The sequence below is a fragment of the Chiroxiphia lanceolata genome, chromosome 2, assembly GCF_009829145.1.
Source record: "Chiroxiphia lanceolata isolate bChiLan1 chromosome 2, bChiLan1.pri, whole genome shotgun sequence".
In the NCBI taxonomy this organism is placed as follows: Eukaryota; Metazoa; Chordata; class Aves; order Passeriformes; family Pipridae; genus Chiroxiphia; species Chiroxiphia lanceolata.
Genome location: NC_045638.1, coordinates 32,393,735 through 32,413,247, shown reverse-complemented (window position 1 = coordinate 32,413,247; position 19,513 = coordinate 32,393,735). Strand labels below are relative to the sequence as shown.

Here is a 19,513-nt window from a genome sequence, read left to right as displayed (position 1 = left end):
CATTACTCAAAATATTTTAATGTACATGCTGTAGCCACATTAAAGAAGGGGAAAAAAAATCTTACAGAGATAAACTGATATCAAAGGATGTGATGTCGTCATGCCAGAAGCTGTATGTTTCAAAGTGACTGAAACCAGTAGCATCACAATGCTCTTTTTCTGGCATATGAAAACCAGACCAAGAGGCATGGAAAGGGAATAGCAAATATGTATTTAACTGGTAGATTAGGCTGTTCTGATCCATCAGGTAAAGAAGCAGTCTTGTGTTTGTAAGGTTTTTAAACAGGTATAAACAGTACTTTAAACAGCTTTACTTGTATATACCTATTGGGCTGGAACAGCTGTACTATGCTGGGTAGATAGATATTTACAGAGAATGATGACCGATGTAGAACATGTCAATAAGTACAAAACACCTACCAGATGTGGTGTAGGAGTAATACAGCAGTGAACATCAGCCACAGGTGAGTGCAGTACCTGCCTCTCTTACGAGGTGAAAGTTGCAGGTGCAGCAGCCTGTGACTGCCCCATTTGTGCTTGCCATGGTCCACTGCCATGAGCCCACACCCAGCTCCACCTCAACCCTGCTTTCCTCAGGGGTAGTGAGGGCACTAGACCCTGCCAAAAGCAGCCTCTCTGACCTCGCCATTGTCTCAAACCCTTAAAGAAAATAAGGACAAAATTCAGCTGACAGACCAATACTCCTCAATGCCACTGGCCACATACAGGTCTCAACTACTTTCCAAACCACTTGTTACCATCAGTGGAAATTTTGATAATAGAAGTTAAGACCAGTCTACAGTAGATACCTAAGTGTAGTTGTCTTCTAAGCCAATGATAACAGGAGTTTAGACATGGGCCATGTGTGGACATTACTACCCAATGGTCCAGTGTTGCTGGCAAAGCCCTGTTCCTTAGTTACTGACAGATTTATCTCCGTCACTAGGCTCAAAAGTGTCAATAGAAGGGGGACAGCTGCTTGCCCAGAGACAAGTGCTTACTCTGAGCAGTTGTATTCAGTTTAGTAAAACCACCTCTTTTTATTCCACTACCATGCAGTTAAACCACCCTCAGTGGATTTCTCACCAATTCTCCCACAGGCCATCAATCCCACATGCTATTAGGGCTCCTCAGTCAGGACTGAGGACAATTGAAAAGTCAGAGCAGTGCCCATGGTAATACCTAATGCCATTGGAGAATCCAGCTCCTGTGCCATGGGTGCTGAACAGACTGTGCTACTCCATGCTTTGCAAAAAGCAGTGCGGTAAGGGAGGATAGTAACATAGGGAAAGTTACATGACAGAAAAATACTGTACAGCAAAAAATGAAAGCTAGTATCTTCCCAGCAGGAGAATACTAAAAAAATCCCCTCAATGGGAGGGAGAGAGGCCTAGAAAGAAACTGGGAGCAGGAGGCTGGAGAAAGCTAAGAGAGGTGTGCAGGATGCAAATCCTGAGGTTGCAGTGTGACAGAGCAAGAAACCTCAGTGCCAACCTGAATATCACAACAGGCTGAGTGGACCAGACGTGTATTCAACTCAGAGCCAGACAATTACTCTGCAGCAAGCAGAAAATCAACCAACACAACCTGAGCAAATGTGGCCTGCATTCTCCCTAACTAACAGAAATGTGGTAGTGTGACAACTACTTTGGAGAAAGGATGGCAGTAAATAGGAAAGAGAGGTGGAGTAGGCACCTGTTCTTAAAAGAAGAAAAAGGAAGAAGTGACTGGAATGACTTTGCAACATGGCGCTTGTTCCCTGCCTCACAGAAACCCTGTTGTGGGAGAAAGCTGGCTAGCAGGCAGGGACAGCCTACCCTGCCAGTCCACACAGTTTCTCCATAGCCTCCCTCTGGGACTGCCCGCTTGCTGACAGGGAATTCACTCAACATCCCATATACAGGAACTGCATGCACCAGGGCCCTCTCTTCCCAGGTTTGGTGAAGCCATACTGCCCCAGCTGCCTTCCACCAGTGAGCTTTTGGGGACTCCCAAGTGAGTGTTTTACCAGTGGGGATGGAACTGTGCTAAGAAAAACAAAAGGGGGGGATTTCACAGTTGCAGTTGCAGAGCAGCAAAGGCTGTCACAGACCATGCCAGAAAGGACATGAATAAGCACTGCTACTCTCTCAGCATGGTCCTTTGTGCAGAGCCCAGCTCATTAGAAAGAATTAGACTAACGCGTCCAGATGCATGGCTGTTTCATACACTGCAGGGCTGCACGGCAATGCCCAGGTAAGTGATGCTGCTTTGCTGTTGGACAACTGTTTGCACAGACTCTACACTGCGAAAGAACAAAGATTTTGAGAAACCCGGATTCTGTCCGTGCATTTAATCAGCTACTAAGGTAGCAAAGTACAGCAGGTACCCTATAAATATTTTTAAGCCCTTAAAAAAGAAAAAACCCAATTCCTTCTACTTCAAGTACGATGCCTTCTTAACACGAGATGTATGGGAAGAGACAGTGTGTCAAGGCCTACAGGTACCAAACAAAACAGACATTCTGAGCATAACTTGTAAGAAACCCACTCCCAGTACAAAAAAGTACCCAAGAGCCAGTCCAAATTTCCCCCTAAGAAGATGGTGACAGTGTTCTATTTGCAAAGAAATACTGCTTCAGTTAAAAGTGCTAAAAACCATTCTCTTGAGTTCATATAAAAATAATCATGTCTATGTATGCACACACATATTTACATACATTTATGGCTTTCAGTGCTTCAACTTTCTCGAATAAATGAGGAAATATAAATGCTCCATTACTGCTTTTTCTCCTCAGGTTTTTCAGCCTCTGCTTCTGCAACTGATAAGCTGCCACTACCATATTTTTTCACTCGAGTTTCTACTCTGGAAAGTCTCTGCTTCACCTTTTGTTGAGATGCAGTGTATTCTGCCATGAGCCTCGCAAACCTAGTCTGCAGCGTATCCAGAGCTGTTTCAAGTCTTCCTACTTTTTCTTCCAAGTCTTTTGGGTCAGCTCCTGCTTTTGCTGCCTCCTCATCTATTAAATTGTCTTTCATCAGAATTTGACGCCCTTTCTCTTCCAGAGCCTTTTTGGCTTCTGGATACTCTGTGAGGGCTTCCATTAAATCATCTTTAGACAAGCAGAACAAATCAGAATAACCAATACTCCTAATGTTGGCTGTCCTTCTATTGCCAGATTTGCTACCTTTGATGTTTAAGATGCTGATTTCACCAAAGTAGCTGCCATCGCTTAGGACTACAAATTGGGTTATGCCATCATCTGCCACCACAGCCAATTTTCCCTCTTTAATAATGTACATTTCTCTTCCAATATCTCCTTTTTTACAAATGTAGTCCCCAGGACTGAAGACGGTAGGTTTCAGTTTCAGTACCAGCTCAATGAGAAGTCCAGCTTCACAATCCTGGAATATACGCACTTTCTTTAGCGTGTCCAAATGGACATTGATGGCAATTTCAGCCTTCAACTTGTCAGGCAGATTTTTGAGAACTTCCTTCTCATCCACTGTTTTCTTGTTGGTCCAGAGGTAATCAAACCACTTAATAACCCTGGCTTCCAAATCCTTAGTCACTTTTCGGAATTGCATGTACTGTTTAATAGAATCCACTTTGGCCTGGAATTCAGCCCTGGAAGCATTCATGTTAGAAATCATGGAGCCGACGTTACCAACAATGGTAGCAAAGATCAGCACACCCACCAGGAAGTCAATGACCACAAAGAGATACTCTTCGTCTTTCACCGGGGGAGGTGTTTCTCCAATAGTTGTCAGTGTGAGCGTCGACCAGTACAGACTGTAAATGTACTTCCTAGACAGGCGTGCATACTCTGGAATGGAAATGTTGGGATAGACCCAAGTGTCGGTTCCAAATCCAATGACCTTCGAAATCGCAAAGTATATACACGCATTCCAGTGGATGATGATAAGGATGTACAACACAAGATTTCCAATACGAAACATGTTTGGATAATTTGTCCTGGTCTCAGTACGGTCAAAAAACTCAAACAGCCGAGCAATCCTCAGCAAGCGGTTAAATCGTAGTTCAGGGTAGTTCAAACCGAGTTTCAAATAAGCCAGGTCGGTTGGCAGAAGAGACAGCACATCCAGTTTGAACTGCAACGTTTTGGTATAATGTTCTCGTAATTTCTTTTCATCCTTAACTAGCAAGCCTTGTTCAAGGAAGCCTTCAGAGAATAAAAATACAGATTTTACTTGTTAGAATAAAAATACCATCAACAGTACTGAGTGACTTACATTTCAGATAGCTGAGAACGTTAAAATTTTTACTGTTACGGATACAGACATTCATATAGTATGAGGTCATTTAACTAAAAATTTAAATATTTCAATCAAGTTTCAAAGCTGATATATAATGATTAATGATAATGACTCTATTATTACCACAGTGCTCCCTGAAGTTTTCTACTCTACTCTGGGACAGCTGTATTTTTTTCCTCTAAGTATCTTTGCAAAAGGAGACGGGAGATTCAAATGTCTCATTTTTTATGAATCATTGGCATGAGTCATAAATAAAGTTAAGCAAGTGTTAAGCAATTGTGTATAAAATCAGAGAGAAATATTTTTAAATAAATACCAAGAATAAGTAGGTATAATGGATCATTGGAAACTTTTTTCCAAACAATATAGATACTCAGTGACCCGCTCCCTGAGCCATGCTTTTCCTCTTCTGTCCAATGTAAAACTGACAGGATTTTCCTTGGTTTGCTCTTTTAGTGTTTCCAGTGAGAGAGCTAGAATGTTGCACATTGATATTCATTCAAATGATTTTGAAAATATTAGATTTAAAAAGATTACAAGGAGATATAAACTTAGTTAGAGACCTTTACTGCAGACAGTACAGCCATAGTGCTCTTTGGTAACTCTGAAAGCTCAAGGCATTGAAAATTTTCCACAAGGAACAGCCTATGCAATGCAAAATACTTGCTGCAATTTCAAGTGGAGATATCCAACTGTCTGCCCACTGGGCCACTCAGGAGGAAAAGTCCACTGAGAAGAAAACAAAACATTCCCTGTATGTGAGGGATTATCACATTTTACTAATCCCTTAGCAATCTACAAGCAACCTACAGCTTTTTCAGGGAAGTATCTGCTGAGGAAGACCAAGCTTCATTTCTTTGTGCCCTACACAGCACAGCTATACTTCTGGAATGTGTAGTAGATCTATAGAGATGCCTCATGTGTGTATCTGGCTTTGGATATCTGCAAACTGATGGTGCCTACAAATGGAAGTATTTCCTGTGCCGTTAATGTGTTACATCCCAGAAAACTGCTGAAAAAGCTGGTCAAATATGTCCTTACTAACAGTTATGCAACTAAACAGAAAAGTTGGCCAGGCAGATGAATTTCTAACTCAAAGTTGTGAAAAATAACTTTGAAAATGCCTTCCTCCTGAAGGGAGATAAACCCCCTCAGCTCTCTTTGTCCCCTCATGGAACTGAAGTCTTACAGTAAAACCTTTTGAAAACATCAAAACATAGAGTATGCTAAACACAACCAGCTGCTGAGACATGAATCTTTTCTGTTTCACAGTGCATAGTCACCAAATAGGTGAAACACAGTGAAACTGGCCCTGCAGTTAGACAGAAATGCCCCACGGAGAAGCTGATATGGATTAGAGTACTCATGGGGCTACCTAAATCCCAGTTCAAAGCCAGGCCCTGCCCTCAGGCAGCAGGAAGTCAGACTCTTCCCCAAAGGCTTCCAGGACCTCTGTCCCCAGGGCAGATGGACCCTGCAGACTTAGAGAAAAAGGCAGCAGGCAAAGGTAGAGCCAGGAGGGGTTGTTATGAGAAAGATTTTGGCACCTAAAAGAAGTGAATTCTTTATTGGAGTGCATGAAATTGCAGCAGACACCTGCACTGAAGTGTTCAGGAGATCACTGCTGTGATTCTGCGGTTCCAATCCACACTCGCAAATTCAACCTAACCACGCTTTAAGACATAATTATCAGGGCAGCCCATGGAAATTTATAACTTGTATTGCCTGGAGATGCCCAATTTCTGCTCGATTCTTTCTCATTACAATAACAGATAAAACTGCAGAAGGTAAATTTAGTTGGCACAGTTGGCATTCTAACTACACAAAGAAGATGAAGCCCCCCTTCCCCTACCCCAAATACAGCAGTCTTGTGATTTAGGCTGGTATCTGAAATTTACTTTCCTTTTGAACAAGGTACTTGCTAAGTTCAAGAATTTGGCTTGCCATGAGTTGTGTGCTTCCCACATGATAGCATTTTTAGCCCCTGTCTTGTAATTATGTTTATAACTTTTCACAAGCCATAATTATTGTCAAGCTGTCAGTACAGTTTTAATTAAATAAATAACTAAAAATAAATAAATAGATAACATGTTAAAATGAAAGATTTAAAAGGACTCTCGTTTTAATGATCAGTGTGGGTTTGGACCCTTTCAAGGCATTTTGAGGCTTTGTCTGTACCGGTCAATAGAACAAGACAGGAAACACTTTCTGGCCCTGAGACCAGCTACCATGACAGCTTGTAAGTTCTTTCAGGCAGCTCCAACAACAACACCATGAACAACACCCACCCCCTGCTGTCTTCCTAGCGTGTCCAGGCACTGCCTGAGTGGACCAAAGTGCAAGCATCAAAGTGTATCAAGGGGTACTACAGCAATTTAATGTTATGGATCACTGTATGTCCTTGCTTAGGCCTATATTATGACCTCATTTAGCTAAAAACAGATATCCCTATAAGGTTAGAATCTGTATCAGCTGAGCATGCTCAAATAGGAAATCTTCTCAGCCTGCCAGGATTACAGAATCACGAATGGGAAGCTGAAGAGAACCACTTAGCATGACATGGCACAGTCCTCACAGATCCTTTAAGTTCGCACTTCCTCCAGGAAGGAAAGACCTAAACGAAGGGGCCTGGGTTAACCCTAACCTAGCACCAGGCAGTGGCAGATCTGGCCAGGACCTCACAGAGGCTGCAGAAAATACAGTGGGAGGCACTGCTGGTTCCAGGCAGAAGACCACAGACTGAAGGCTGACATTGGTGCCAGGCTCTTGCGCTTGAGCAATTCAGCTGACGCTTCTGACCAGGATGCTGCACAACTTGGTTAAGAAAACAGTACTTGTGTGGTACAGTTCATTTCTTGCCCAAAATGCCCTATTGTCCCTTCCCCACACAGCCTCTTACAGTGGCTATTCAGTCAGCTTCTGGTATGCCTATTCAGCACTGATAGAACTGAATTTAGAGACAAGTGAAGAACAAATCCAAACTGCTCAGCCACTTCATCTTTCCAAAGCCTCCACTGTTGGGGTCTGCCAGAGACAGGATATTACACTGGTCAGACCTCACAGGGAAATTTCTGTTTCCAGCCTTTATATACAAGTAGTATTTGAAAACACCCAAAATCCCAGAAAGACTCACCTGTTCTGAATCTGACAAACATGTCAAAAAAATAGATGATATCAGAACAATAATCCAAGAACAGCCATAATTTAACATGGTCCATTTGTAGCTCATCAAAGCAGGCTCTAAAGAAACAAAGATTAAAAAAAAAAAATTACACCAACTGCACAGAGTATTTGCAGTATGTGTCCTAGCAGCATGTTAGCGCACATTGTTAGAACTGAAAAATTACAGGCACCATATCTCCATGGCTAGAGCCATGTCTGAACAGACACTAAGATCTTTCAGAATTCAAAGGTGTTCAGGCCAGGAATAAAACTCAAACACATACATGCCATGCAAGTGCACTTACGGAGGATTAAACATATCCCTAAACATATCCCATTAAAAATGCATCGGGTTTCGTGGGCTACACATCTCCATTAAGACAATGCCCAAATACAAGGTTTGTTTCTCAGTTGCAAGCCGTCCTCATCTCTAGAGATGCATTATATTAATTTAAGACGCCCCACCACTGCCCCCACCCCTCCCTTCTGTTCTCTCCTGTGAGATGAGAAGCCCTCATCCCTGGCAGTGGCCAGAACACACCTCAGCCGCCAGCCAGCAGGTGGCACACAAAGGCCGCACCAGTGCTCATGAGGACACTTATTGCAAGTTACAACCACCTGTTTTTAGACTAAAAGATAAAAAAAGAAACACTGGCCATCTATTCCCAGTGGTAGACATACCGTATATCCCTAAGGGTATATGAATGGTAAATCTTCTAAGTAAGCCACCCAAAAGATACTGCAGGGAGGTAAGGGGGTGATTTACATGGGAAACACAATGATTGAAACATAGAATTATTATTAACGGAAATCCATACCTGCACACTAGCATACACCAGTTATAGAACACGGGTGCAGCAATTATGGTCAGCCAGTTGTAGTACAGATTGCTTGAAGGATCTATCACAAAGATCTCTTTTTTTGGCCTGGAAAGGAAAACATGCAGGTTTACACTGGAAATGTAAACAAGCAACCTGCTGGATCTCCCTCTTCTGGAGGCTGCTCATCTTGTGAGGAACTCACAGCTGCCTGAGAAGAGAAAGTATCCATGCAGGCAGCCCAGACCGGATACCAAGCATTAGCTGCATCCCATCTGACAAGCTCTATTTCTTTGTTTGACCCAACTTTGGAAAATGTAAGTAAGAGTGGGAAGAAAAACCCAGACATTCACATCATCCAGGCTGAAACCTTTGTGTATAAGCCCCCCACTGGAAAAAAGTTAATTGTTAAATGTTTCTTACTATCACTCCAGTTAGAAGGTTATGTTCCACTGCTAGAGAAAGAGCCTTCCTTTGCAGATAATTTTTTTTATTTTTGGCAAATTCTATTATGGAAATAACCACATAAGCACGCATTTAAACAAGTAAAACACATATGTATTCAAATACATGTTTATACGAGTAAGAATCTCTATGTGCATATGCACATATAGTGCGTGTGACTAGGGCTAAAACACGGCTGGGTATGTAAAGGCAAATTTCACACATTCACAGTCCTGGCTCCCTAGGCCTCACAACAAGGAAGTGATGCTAAAGGAAGCATACAGGTCTGGAATTTAAAGATTTAAAGAACAGCATGGCTAATGACACATACAGAGTGTGCTCAGAAGTCCCTTTCCTCAGCACAAGAAAGGTTGATATGGAATAGACAGTAATTAGGCACGTAATCAGAGGAAATACATATTAGTGGATTGGGAGGTCCAAAGCTGTAAAAGTTATTCCAACAGTGACAAGTGTGCCCTATGAACGTATAATAGTGTGGGGAACATATGACCAGGAAATGCACTAATATGTATTTGTGCGACTTTTCCTCATCTCCAAGAATGAAAATCTATTAAAAAGCACTGAATATTTATTTCATATTTGTGTGTATTTCTGATATTATCACTGCTGTCAGCTGCATGTCCAAACAATGTTAGTAAAGGAAGCAGCTTTAAGCCAAAAAGTATTTACTTTACTGTCTTCACTACAAGTTTTAAACCATTTCTTCTAAAAAACTGATTACCACCTCAAAACTGGTGACCATGAAATATGGTGTTTATACGATGGAGTACACTACCTTCTAGCATACATTAATTTTTTCTGCCAAAATGTTTCAAAATGCTTTTGGGTACTTCAAAGCTCAGGCTTTCACTACACAGTAATTGAAGCCAAAAGAAAGCCTTAGAACAAAGGCTTTCTAATCAAACAAAGCATTTACTGAGAAAGTAAAGGTCTTGAGATCAAGCAGATTCCTTTTGGAAATGATTCCTAACTACATGTCCCCATGACTACATAGCATATGCCACTATATACACACATACATATAAATTTACAGTATATTACTGTAACATACTCCTTAACTGTGAAGTCCAACCAAATGCATTCTCTTTTTTCATCTGCTTCCATTGTTGCTTTTAATAACTGCTAATACTAAATTGTACTATGCTTGTGTCAGCTTTAGAGTGACAAAGCAAGAGCAAAGCCTTCAAATGATCTCATTTTGTTGCAGAAATACGTCATCACCTAACAAACAGAAGCAAACTTCAGTGATCACTAGCCATCAACTGCACCATATTAAGTAATTAAATATACTAGTCAGTGAAATAACTAAACTTACTAGCAAATCTTTAATTTTCTACATGTAAGATTCTCGGTAAGATGAACTTGAGTTTTGGTTCATCTGCTCTGAGTCATTATGGACTCTGAGTCATTTTAGAACAATGAAAAGTCTGTGCAGCTCTGCAAAGCAGGCTGCTGTCCTAAAATGTCCTTATAGTAAAAAAGTGATCTTCAAATCAAAGTGACCAAAGGCAGCTCAATTCCCTTTTACTGACATAGGAAGCTGATCGTGACACAGGTCTAAACACAGGTCTTCAAGACGTAACAACTTTGCCAAGCAGTTGAAACCTTTCCAAAGTGGAAAACGTATTAAAGACTTGACAGGCTAAGGTTCTGCAGTCCACAGAACAGTGATAGTGAAAGTGTTATGATGAAATGCCATACCATGTTTTGTAGTGCAGGGAGGTATGTTACAAGCACATATTTGTTCTTTATACTTACTCTTCCTTTTTTTTATCATCTTTTTTGTCATCTTTTTTGTCATCTTTCTTTTCCTCTTTCTTTTCCTCTTTCTTTTCCTCTTTCTTTTCCTCTTTTTTCTCCTCTTTAACCTCTTTCTTTTCTTCCTTTTTGCTGTACAACATAATGCAAAGCTTAGCAATATTACCAATACTGAAGCAGTTTAGGGAGAGGGGGGATGTTGAGGTAGAGGAAACTAGACTACTCTCCAGACAGAGTAGGACGGGGATCCAGCTGAGACCTCTCACCCTGGCAGCACCACACTCTCACATCAGGTAACCAGCTGGCTGATTCTCTGCATTAGTCACCCACACTTTCTTGACCTTTTCAGACATCAGTGTACCAGGATGATTTTAAGTAAACGCTCTCAATTTGTTTCATTCTTTAGAACCCAGGCATTTTAAAAAAAAATCTATCAAATTATGAAAAAACTTGAAATGGCTTAACAAACTGTCAACATCCTTTGCATAGCTAAAACCTCACTGTGATTGTCTGAAGCTTTAATAGTAATTAAACAAAATGACGCTCAATTTTCTCTCATGGTTCTTTGAAATCAGCAAAGCTATAATTACTTAATTACCTCTGGTTTTAACAACTGCCTTGAAGAATTCCAGACAATATCTGAACAAAATCAGCAAATGTAGAGAAAAGAAGTGTGTCTCACTTAACTATACAGTAGTCATTTTATAAATGCTTTATAGTCAACATGATTAAGCCATCCTATTTTAGTTGCATGTAAGAGGTAGAGATCTATTATATCTATGAGACATTCCATGTGGCATAGTCCACGAGTCCGCAAGATGACTTGAGCTCCAAAAGGATTTCTTTGCTTTCCATCAACTGTAATAGAAGAACGGGTTGCCTGGCTCAGATGCAAGTGTCTGTGCTTGGTCAGAGGAGCTATGCTCAAATTGCTCTGCCCATTTTCCATTGCCACAGTATTCAAAGGCTGAGCATTAAGCATGAAGTTCCAACCTTTCTTAAAATCAATGGGAATTTTGCCCAGACCTGATGGAATCATGATAGTCTCCAAGTTAATTAATCGCTTTCCATTCAATAAAGCAAAATAGGGACCATTTAACACGATATATTCTAACATTCCAAAGTACCCAGCACTGACTCAGGCTTCAAAATTTAACTCCAAACATGGATTTTCATACTGTTCAAGCTCATTAGAATGTGATAAGCCAGATATAAAGATAGTTCAAGACTCTTCTGTTCAGACAAACCTAAGAATGGGGCAAGTCAGATCTATATTAACTTATAGCAGATAGGTCCACAAATCCTTTTCAAAACTGCAGAAAGTTAACATCTCTCTTAAGATTCTGCCAATACATAATCTTAAAGCTAAATTTTATACATGCCTTGGTCAAGAATCATGTAATGGATTGCCTGAGATCTCCTTCTTTTTATTTGAAATTTGTCCAGTCCTTGAAGAAGAAAGTGTCCCCATGAGACAGAAAAGCCTAAAACTGTTCCTGACACTACAGTATATGTGGATAATGCATATTTAAACATAACTCCCCACAGATAATGTCTGTTTTGGATGAAAGCCAGGGACTCTAGCTCCCATGGGAGTTTCATGTTCTCTGAACTGCTGAGACTGGGTCTGAGCCTCCCTTTGCACCGGTGTCAAGAAAGGATACATTAGTTCAATGACAGCCACATCCCACAGCAAAGGCAGAGTATGGAATAACAGGTGAAAAACAGGACTTGTGCTTTTCACACATACCTGCTCATACTGCTCAGATCAGAAAGGTCTAGGCTGTGAATGGCAGGCATGTCTAGGAATGTGCTTGTTACAGGGAGAAAGAAGCACTCCAAAGGAGAAGACAATAGTCACCAATTTTAAGATAGTAGCAGCTTTCACCTGTTAGCAATGAGCACCTGTTCTAATTCTTACCCTTAGACATTTCCATAGTGATGGAGCAACACAGTGTGATTTGGAAAGCCCAGGCTCATTTGGTAAAAAATGCTGAGATCCTACACTTCGCCACATCCAGGGAAATATCTACCAAGCTGACCAACACCACTGAAACTTTCAAAATTATACACTGCAAGGGAGTATGACTGAAGGAAAAAAGAACCTTTAGCTTGACTGATCTTCTATTTATGAATGCATCTCAAATCAAAGAAACAGCTTTTCATTTACCAAGGCTGCTTCTTACACAGCAGTGGGAACTGCTGCTCAAGTATCTATTTCTCTGCTTACTGACTGCCCTGGACTTTATGGCTTCATTTTCAAATCTGGCCCCAAAACTCCTTCCTCTTTAAAAAACATTCAGGATTTCACTGCAGATTACTATAAATGGTGTCTGATCTTAAAGGCAATTCACAGTTGCTGTTATCAACATCAATGTAGCTCTTCAAGATTTAAAATGTCTGTCATTCTCACCAACAGTTATAAGTAAACAGAATTTGCAAAGGGTAGGGCTATACATTTGTGGATCTTGTTATGCAGGGAAAAGTAGGTTGAGGTAGAGAATCAATCGAAAAGTCCTGGTGGCGTTGAACTTTGGAGGGAATATTTTGACCATTCCAGCTCCCTCCTGTGTTTATGGTTTATTTTTAAAAAGTGAAAAAACATTATTTTAACACAGCATCTCATGCCAATAATTATTTTTCTCTGGCCTGAGATCTTCTACAAACTCATCTGTCAACTACAGGTATCTTTCATAATTGAGTTTCTTCCATTTATGTGGCCTCTGTGCATCTTTCCATTATCATACCTCCCACCTTACCACACTCCCACCTATTTGCATGGAAGTCACTCGGACAAAAAGATTGGTCATAATCAAAGACTTGAAAGCATCGCCAACAGTTCCCCAAGACCTGGCATACTTAGGTCTTAAAAAAGCTTAAAAAAGACATTCATTTGTTTTTCTTTATCAGTGCCACTGAGGAAACTGGAATGCAGTAACTAATAAAACAGTTGTTTGTGTTTGCCATTTTTTACCCCAACAGAGCAGCATCCATTCTGTGTTTCCGCAGTTTTAGACTTGGAAAACATCTTCATCAGCCTCATAAAAACACTGTCATAGTCTTTGAATTAGTCAAATATTTGCATTTCTCATCTGTCAAGTACTTTGAAAATCAAGTAGGTTTCAGACTGTCAGGCAGGTAGACAGACAGGTACTGTATTTATTTAAAAATGACGAAAAATTGGAAGGATGAAAGTCTTGCCCAAGGTACATGAGTCATTGCCAGAAACAGAGAAAGATAGAAGTATTTCCATCCTAATCAATCCTTTGGGCCCCATCTCAGAGGCTAAGCTGCAGGCTTATAGCACTTCTTTTATACCAGTCTGAATAAAAATCTACACATTTCTCTCACTGTTCACTGCACACAAATTTTCCTTTTTAATAAAAGTTATGCAAACAAAACCAAAAAGTTGATTTAGGAGGCGGAAAAGTTCTTGTCCACATATGTGCACAAAGGTTTTGCAGCATCATTTAAAATGTTCAATTTGAACTTGCCTATGACAAAATTATTTTGAGAAAATAAACCCCAAGAGTGTTCTAAAAGTATTTTTGACACAATCAGAAGCTGTCTTTATTTTTTTTTGCTTTCATTTGGAAAACAATGAAAAAAATTTACTATCATCATGCGTGAGAACAGATCTGCTGCTGGATACTAAAGAGCAGATATGTCCTCCAACAGCTGAGCAAGAAACAAACATTGGTGTTGGGTGATTTTAAATTACAGGAGCTCGTCACATTGTTCAATAAATTTCTCTTTGGTGTAACACTGTGAAATAGCTTGTCAATTATATAAAACAGACAAAACAAAAGGACAGCTTCTGTTAGAGCTTCTTTTACAATACCAGCCTTAATATGGTGCCTTTGACTCTCTCTAAAACAACAATATCTGCTGAACACAATATCTGAACACACTTTAAAGGATGCACACAGAAGTGTTTTCTTGGTACCCTGACCAGTATCCACTTCTCATTTGACAATCTGAAATTTTTGAGGCACTTGATTTGCAAAAAGGGACCAGTATGTTAAAAGAGAAAAATCACTATTAGAAAATTAATACATGAATCTAATTTAAAAACTGAAGAATTAATAAATCAATTGGTGATGCAGTAAAATCAGCCAGCTGAACTACAGGAGGTAGCGACTGAATTCTTGATCAAATTCAGTCCTTGAGAGGAAATGGTAACTTCAGACTTAGTATGTTTTTCATACTAAGAAAACTAGACCATTCTCTATAATAAAACTATATTCCTAGGAAAGGCTTAGTGAGAGCTAAGGAGTAACTACAGTAACTACAAATGTTACTAGGCTGGAAAGGGAAAAAGACAAGGTGCCAGTAGTATAGAAAGATGTTTGGAAGTTATCAGTACTTACTCTTCATTGGTGTTGTTGCTATAGTTGACATTAAACCTGGCCAAAGGCCAGTGACTGAAAGCAAGTTAAATAAAACACATTAAAGAGTGTAAAGACTGTTGGTATTTCATGCACGTGTTCACAGACATGACAGACTAATTTACTAGCACCTCACATATGCACTGATAAGATTAGGAAGGTCAACTTTGACTGCTGTGATAAGCCTCTTTGCATAACTGCTTCAAGGCACCAGATTCTCTTCACCGTGTGCTTTGCATACCCATTTGTGACCAGATTTGATGCCTGAAGCTTGTTCTTAGGTGTATCAGTGCATGGCAATATGCACCTCACTATTTTTAGCCTTTTACTCATGGGGCTGCTATTTTAAGCTTTCTTCAGTCCTTTCAACTCATCTTCATGAATGCAGCGTCGAGGCTTGTGGATAAGTAATGAGCATACCTACCATTGCTGCAGAATTAAGCCTTCAGGATATAACAACTGGGATTTACTGTCAAGCAGCAACAGTGTAAAACTGAGAAGGCAAGGATGGATACTCTCAAATTCACTTTGAATAGCCTTATGTAGAGGTCTCTTGGCCCAGGATCAATGCTGTCCTCTCTAATTACTTCAAATCTGAAGTTGCTACTGATCAATTGCTACCGATCCAGACATCTGAGAAATGAGACAATAGTCTGGCTAATTCAATATGTGCTTTTGAGCTGAATTTCCAAGGAGTAGATCAAGTGAAGATAATAAGGCTGTGCTGGACCACAATGAATCAAGGTAACCTGTACCATGCACAGCCTTTCAAAGATTTTTGCTTTAATCTGAATGACTAGCTGAGATTTTGAAACAAATTGTCTTATTACTTGCTTACCTACCGATCCTTAACTATGCAGAAAAAAACAAATTTAAAAATGGGAGTCTCTGCTTCAAAGTATAATAAACAGAAAGTCAGCTTTTGTTTTGGGACTTCATTTTTGCCTCTTCTAGCTGGAGTTAAACTTAAAACACTGTATCATATGTCTATAAAGCAATAATAATCCAGCAAGTCAAAAAACATAAAGTTTTCTCTTGCAAGCCTCTGTTGCTCTATTGGAAAAAAAAATTAAGATAACACTGAACCTGTCTTTCATACCAAAGACTGAGTATGTAGTAATAAGTGAAGTCAGCAGCCAAAAGACTTTGTCATTTCTGCATCAGAAGCCTTCTGTAACATTTGCAGATGAATTCCTGAGTAGGTATAACAACACAACTGCTTGTTTGAAGTTTCCTAATACTTGCAGATAATGTGCTTTAATATTAATGTCCTGAAAAGCCATAGCTAGCAATATTCTGGATTCTTGAAATAAAAATCACATTCATCCTCAGTAGAGATGAGTTTAGCAACATCAAGTTGCACTGCTTGCCTATGATAAAATTCCAGTTCTGAGAAATCATTCTGCCTGAAGCAGTATGACCAGAATCCTTTACTTCACGATCTCTGCCACAGTGCATTTGAGGGGGAAAGAGAAAGTCTGCTGAAAGCTGTAATACTTCAGTTATATGAAGATTCCCAGGCAGCATTTCCCATGTTAAGCTCCTTACCCTCTTCTTAAAATAAAACTTAGATCCTAATTACCAAGAAAATACCATAACCTCAGTCATCTTCATTTAAAGTATAAACACATCTTACCTGTTTACTGCCCCAGGCCGCTCACGGCTACCCAGAAAGGAGCGGATGTTACTTTGCCTACTGGACACCTCTACGAGCTCCGGCCCTCTGATACGTTCCAGGAAAGAATCAGGCCTTTGGTCTTCATGATGCAAATGTCTTGTGGCCCATGACCTTACGGATAAGACAAATCGTGACAGCCTGCATGGAACAGACACACAAAACTGACTGAATCAGACAAGAACATAAGACGCCTTAAAACATTCTCACAAACAGCAGCCCAGGAGGATTTTTCTCCACTTCTCCAGCTGCCATGAAATTAAACTTGATGGATCAACCGTAAACCCAGTCACTTCCCTCAATTTCATAGATTACCTTTTGCAGTGGATCAGGAAAATATCTCACACATTAGTTCCTAGTCCACAGTATCAGCATTGCAGGAGCAATACGATATTCTTGTCAATGAGGGCCTTTCCATCTCAATGTGAGATACTCAGTGAAGTCCATCAGATGCACTTGTTTTAGGTCCTTGAGAATTTGCAGTCAAGAGTCATGTTATGATACCATAACATTTAAATTGCTTAGCATTTATGTTTTCATCAGAAACTACCTTGTATATCAGAGCACACCTAATGGTAGCCAGACACACACATAATTCAAACTATTCTGAAAAAGGGTAAACAATATAAAGATTAAAAAGGAAGTTCTCAGTATGAATTTACACAAAATGCACACCTATAAACATTTTTCATCTAAACTCAACTTTTTGCACACTTTTTAATCTACACGTGGTGGTGTCGCTATCTGACAACCAGAGAAGTTTATTCTCCCCCATACAAAAGGCTTAAGTGTAAACAACACTCTTTAAATGACCTCAGTTTTGTAAAAATTTTTTTCTTTGCTCTTTGGAATACACTATGCTTAAACTGAGCATGGTCTGTATTGTGTGTAATAATGGTATCCAAAGGCAGAGCTCTGCAGTCTCAGACAGAAATATTTAAAGCAGACACAATAAGTTTTTGAAGCTCCACTTCAGGTTTATGTTTAAGTCCTGGTAATGTGAACAGTTTAAACCAATGGTTGACTTCAGTTTTGCTGACTAAGGTTCCAAATCCATTATAAACATAATTGGATTCTAAAAACCGAGAGAAACTCTTGCACTCCCAACACAAGATCCCCTGTCTCCTCCCTTGCCAGAGCCATCTACCAAAAGGGAACCATTGTTATGTTTTATTTGATAGAACAGTAACATTGCATCTGCTATCAGCTAGAATCAAACACTTACCCATTTACTTTACAGTTTGGCCTCACTTCATGCATTTCCACAGCATTCAACATATTTTCAGATCTGATTATGTAAAAATAATTATTTTTTTTATATTTGACAACTTTGTGTGGGCTTATTCAGCCTCTCTCAGATTCTAAGATTTTTACTAGCAATAAGTGAAGAGTTGAGAATCAAGGTCAAAGGCAACCTCTGTTACTTCTTAACAGACTTTCTTCATCCATTTTCTTTGGAAAGTGATAGCTCTTCTTTCTTTGACTCCAAATTGTGAGTGGTCTCTTTCAACACATTAAATTTAATGCTGGAAGTTCTACTAGTCAGCATGTTACCTTGCCATTGCTCCCCTGCCTGTGAATGAGCTCGTCTGGGATTCAGATACATGTCTTCCCTCCACAGAAATGACTCCCTGCAGTTCTGAAGACGCATCCTCACACAGTGAATGGGTTCTGCAAAGGCAATTTTTTTTTTTTAAGAATTCCATATAGCATTCACCAGACTTACCCCTAACCAGTTCTTTCCACCTACTACATCAGGAAACAGGGCAGCAAATTGTCTTCTTAGTAACATAGCATATGTTTGATAACCCTATGTTCCGACATAGGCCATCCAATGTGAATTAAAGTCAGGGGAGGCTCTGCCATATGTTCCAGTAAGCTCAGAAGCTAGAGACTATTCATGAGCACTTGAAAAAACAGCATTTGAGAAAAAGAGATGAAAATTTAGCCTCATCTTTCAGTAATGGAGTTTTGAAATTTACATCACTGGAACCTGGACTTTATGAGGGTTCACTCTGAATTTTTTTTTAGTACTCCTAGGATTTTCTCTGTGTTTTCCAGTCTTTTGTATTCACTTTTACAAGACTTTATCACGACCACTAAGGATCTTTTTTTTCCCCCCTTTGTAATGCAAACATGAACTCTCACATGAGTCTGGTCATCTGTATTGCCAGGAAAATATTGACTATAATGATAGTTGTGGTATCTTCATAAGAACTGGCAACAGCACTTTGAATGCCCACAAAAAGATAATTAGCAGCTCAGTTTTGTGGGGTGCACTCACAGTTGAGAAACTGACAAACACAGAATTAAAATTTTATTATTTCTACACAAAGAACAACACTAAAATAGATCCTGAAAGTCCCAGGATTCTCAACTTGTTAACTGTTTTCTACTTCTCTTCTAATTACAAAACACCAGTAGACACTGCCTAGTACTGAAATACTTTTATAATCTAGTTTATGTTGTCAGTGCTGAGGATATTGTGGCTGCCAAAGTTAACATGGCTTCTAGGGGAAAATCAATGAACTCATGGAATAGAAATTCATTATGGATTACCAGATACACAGAACCTGCATTCATCTCAAGAAGTCTCCTGAGCTGGATGTAGTAGAGTTTGCCCACCTTTTTTACTATTTCCTAGAGCACTGGCCTACAGACCTGCTGGCAAAAGGATGCTGGACTAGTCCATCTTTTAGACTGCACTACCATGGCTATTTTTAAGTACTTCCATTCCTGTTTACAGACAAATATACACTTTGTGTATACTCTAATACTGCTGCTGGGCAGTGCCTAATAAGTATGTAAGTTCTCATTATAGTCAGTGGCTATCTTCAGCTTGATTCAGCTACCTCAATATAGGAGTCTAGTACCATTTGGAATACTTCAAAATACTTTATCAGACCTCTCCAGAGCACACAGGTCTCTCCTCACATCCACTAGCACCACCTAAATGCTTCAAATACCCTATGGTATCTCAAATAGCATTAG

At 39.8% G+C, this 19,513-nt stretch overlaps 1 protein-coding gene across 3 annotated transcripts in view; it reads right to left on the bottom strand.

Moving 5' to 3' along the window:
• Positions 1-19,513, bottom strand: part of CNGA3 (cyclic nucleotide gated channel subunit alpha 3) — a 31,242-nt gene continuing 11,729 nt past the window's right edge. Inside the window, exons 3-9 of one of the 3 annotated variants that reach the window (XM_032677883.1) lie at positions 18,077-18,193; positions 16,484-16,663; positions 14,830-14,883; positions 10,460-10,591; positions 8,237-8,344; positions 7,390-7,496; positions 1-4,162 (exon numbers count right to left, since the gene is read on the bottom strand). In XM_032677883.1, the coding sequence (XP_032533774.1) occupies positions 2,757-4,162; positions 7,390-7,496; positions 8,237-8,344; positions 10,460-10,591; positions 14,830-14,883; positions 16,484-16,663; positions 18,077-18,193 (2,104 nt within the window). In that variant the 3' untranslated portion in view covers positions 1-2,756. The remainder of the gene's footprint in view (positions 4,163-7,389; positions 7,497-8,236; positions 8,345-10,459; positions 10,592-14,829; positions 14,884-16,483; positions 16,664-18,076; positions 18,194-19,513) is intronic. The other 2 variants (XM_032677881.1, XM_032677882.1) reach the window with 2 other exon arrangements.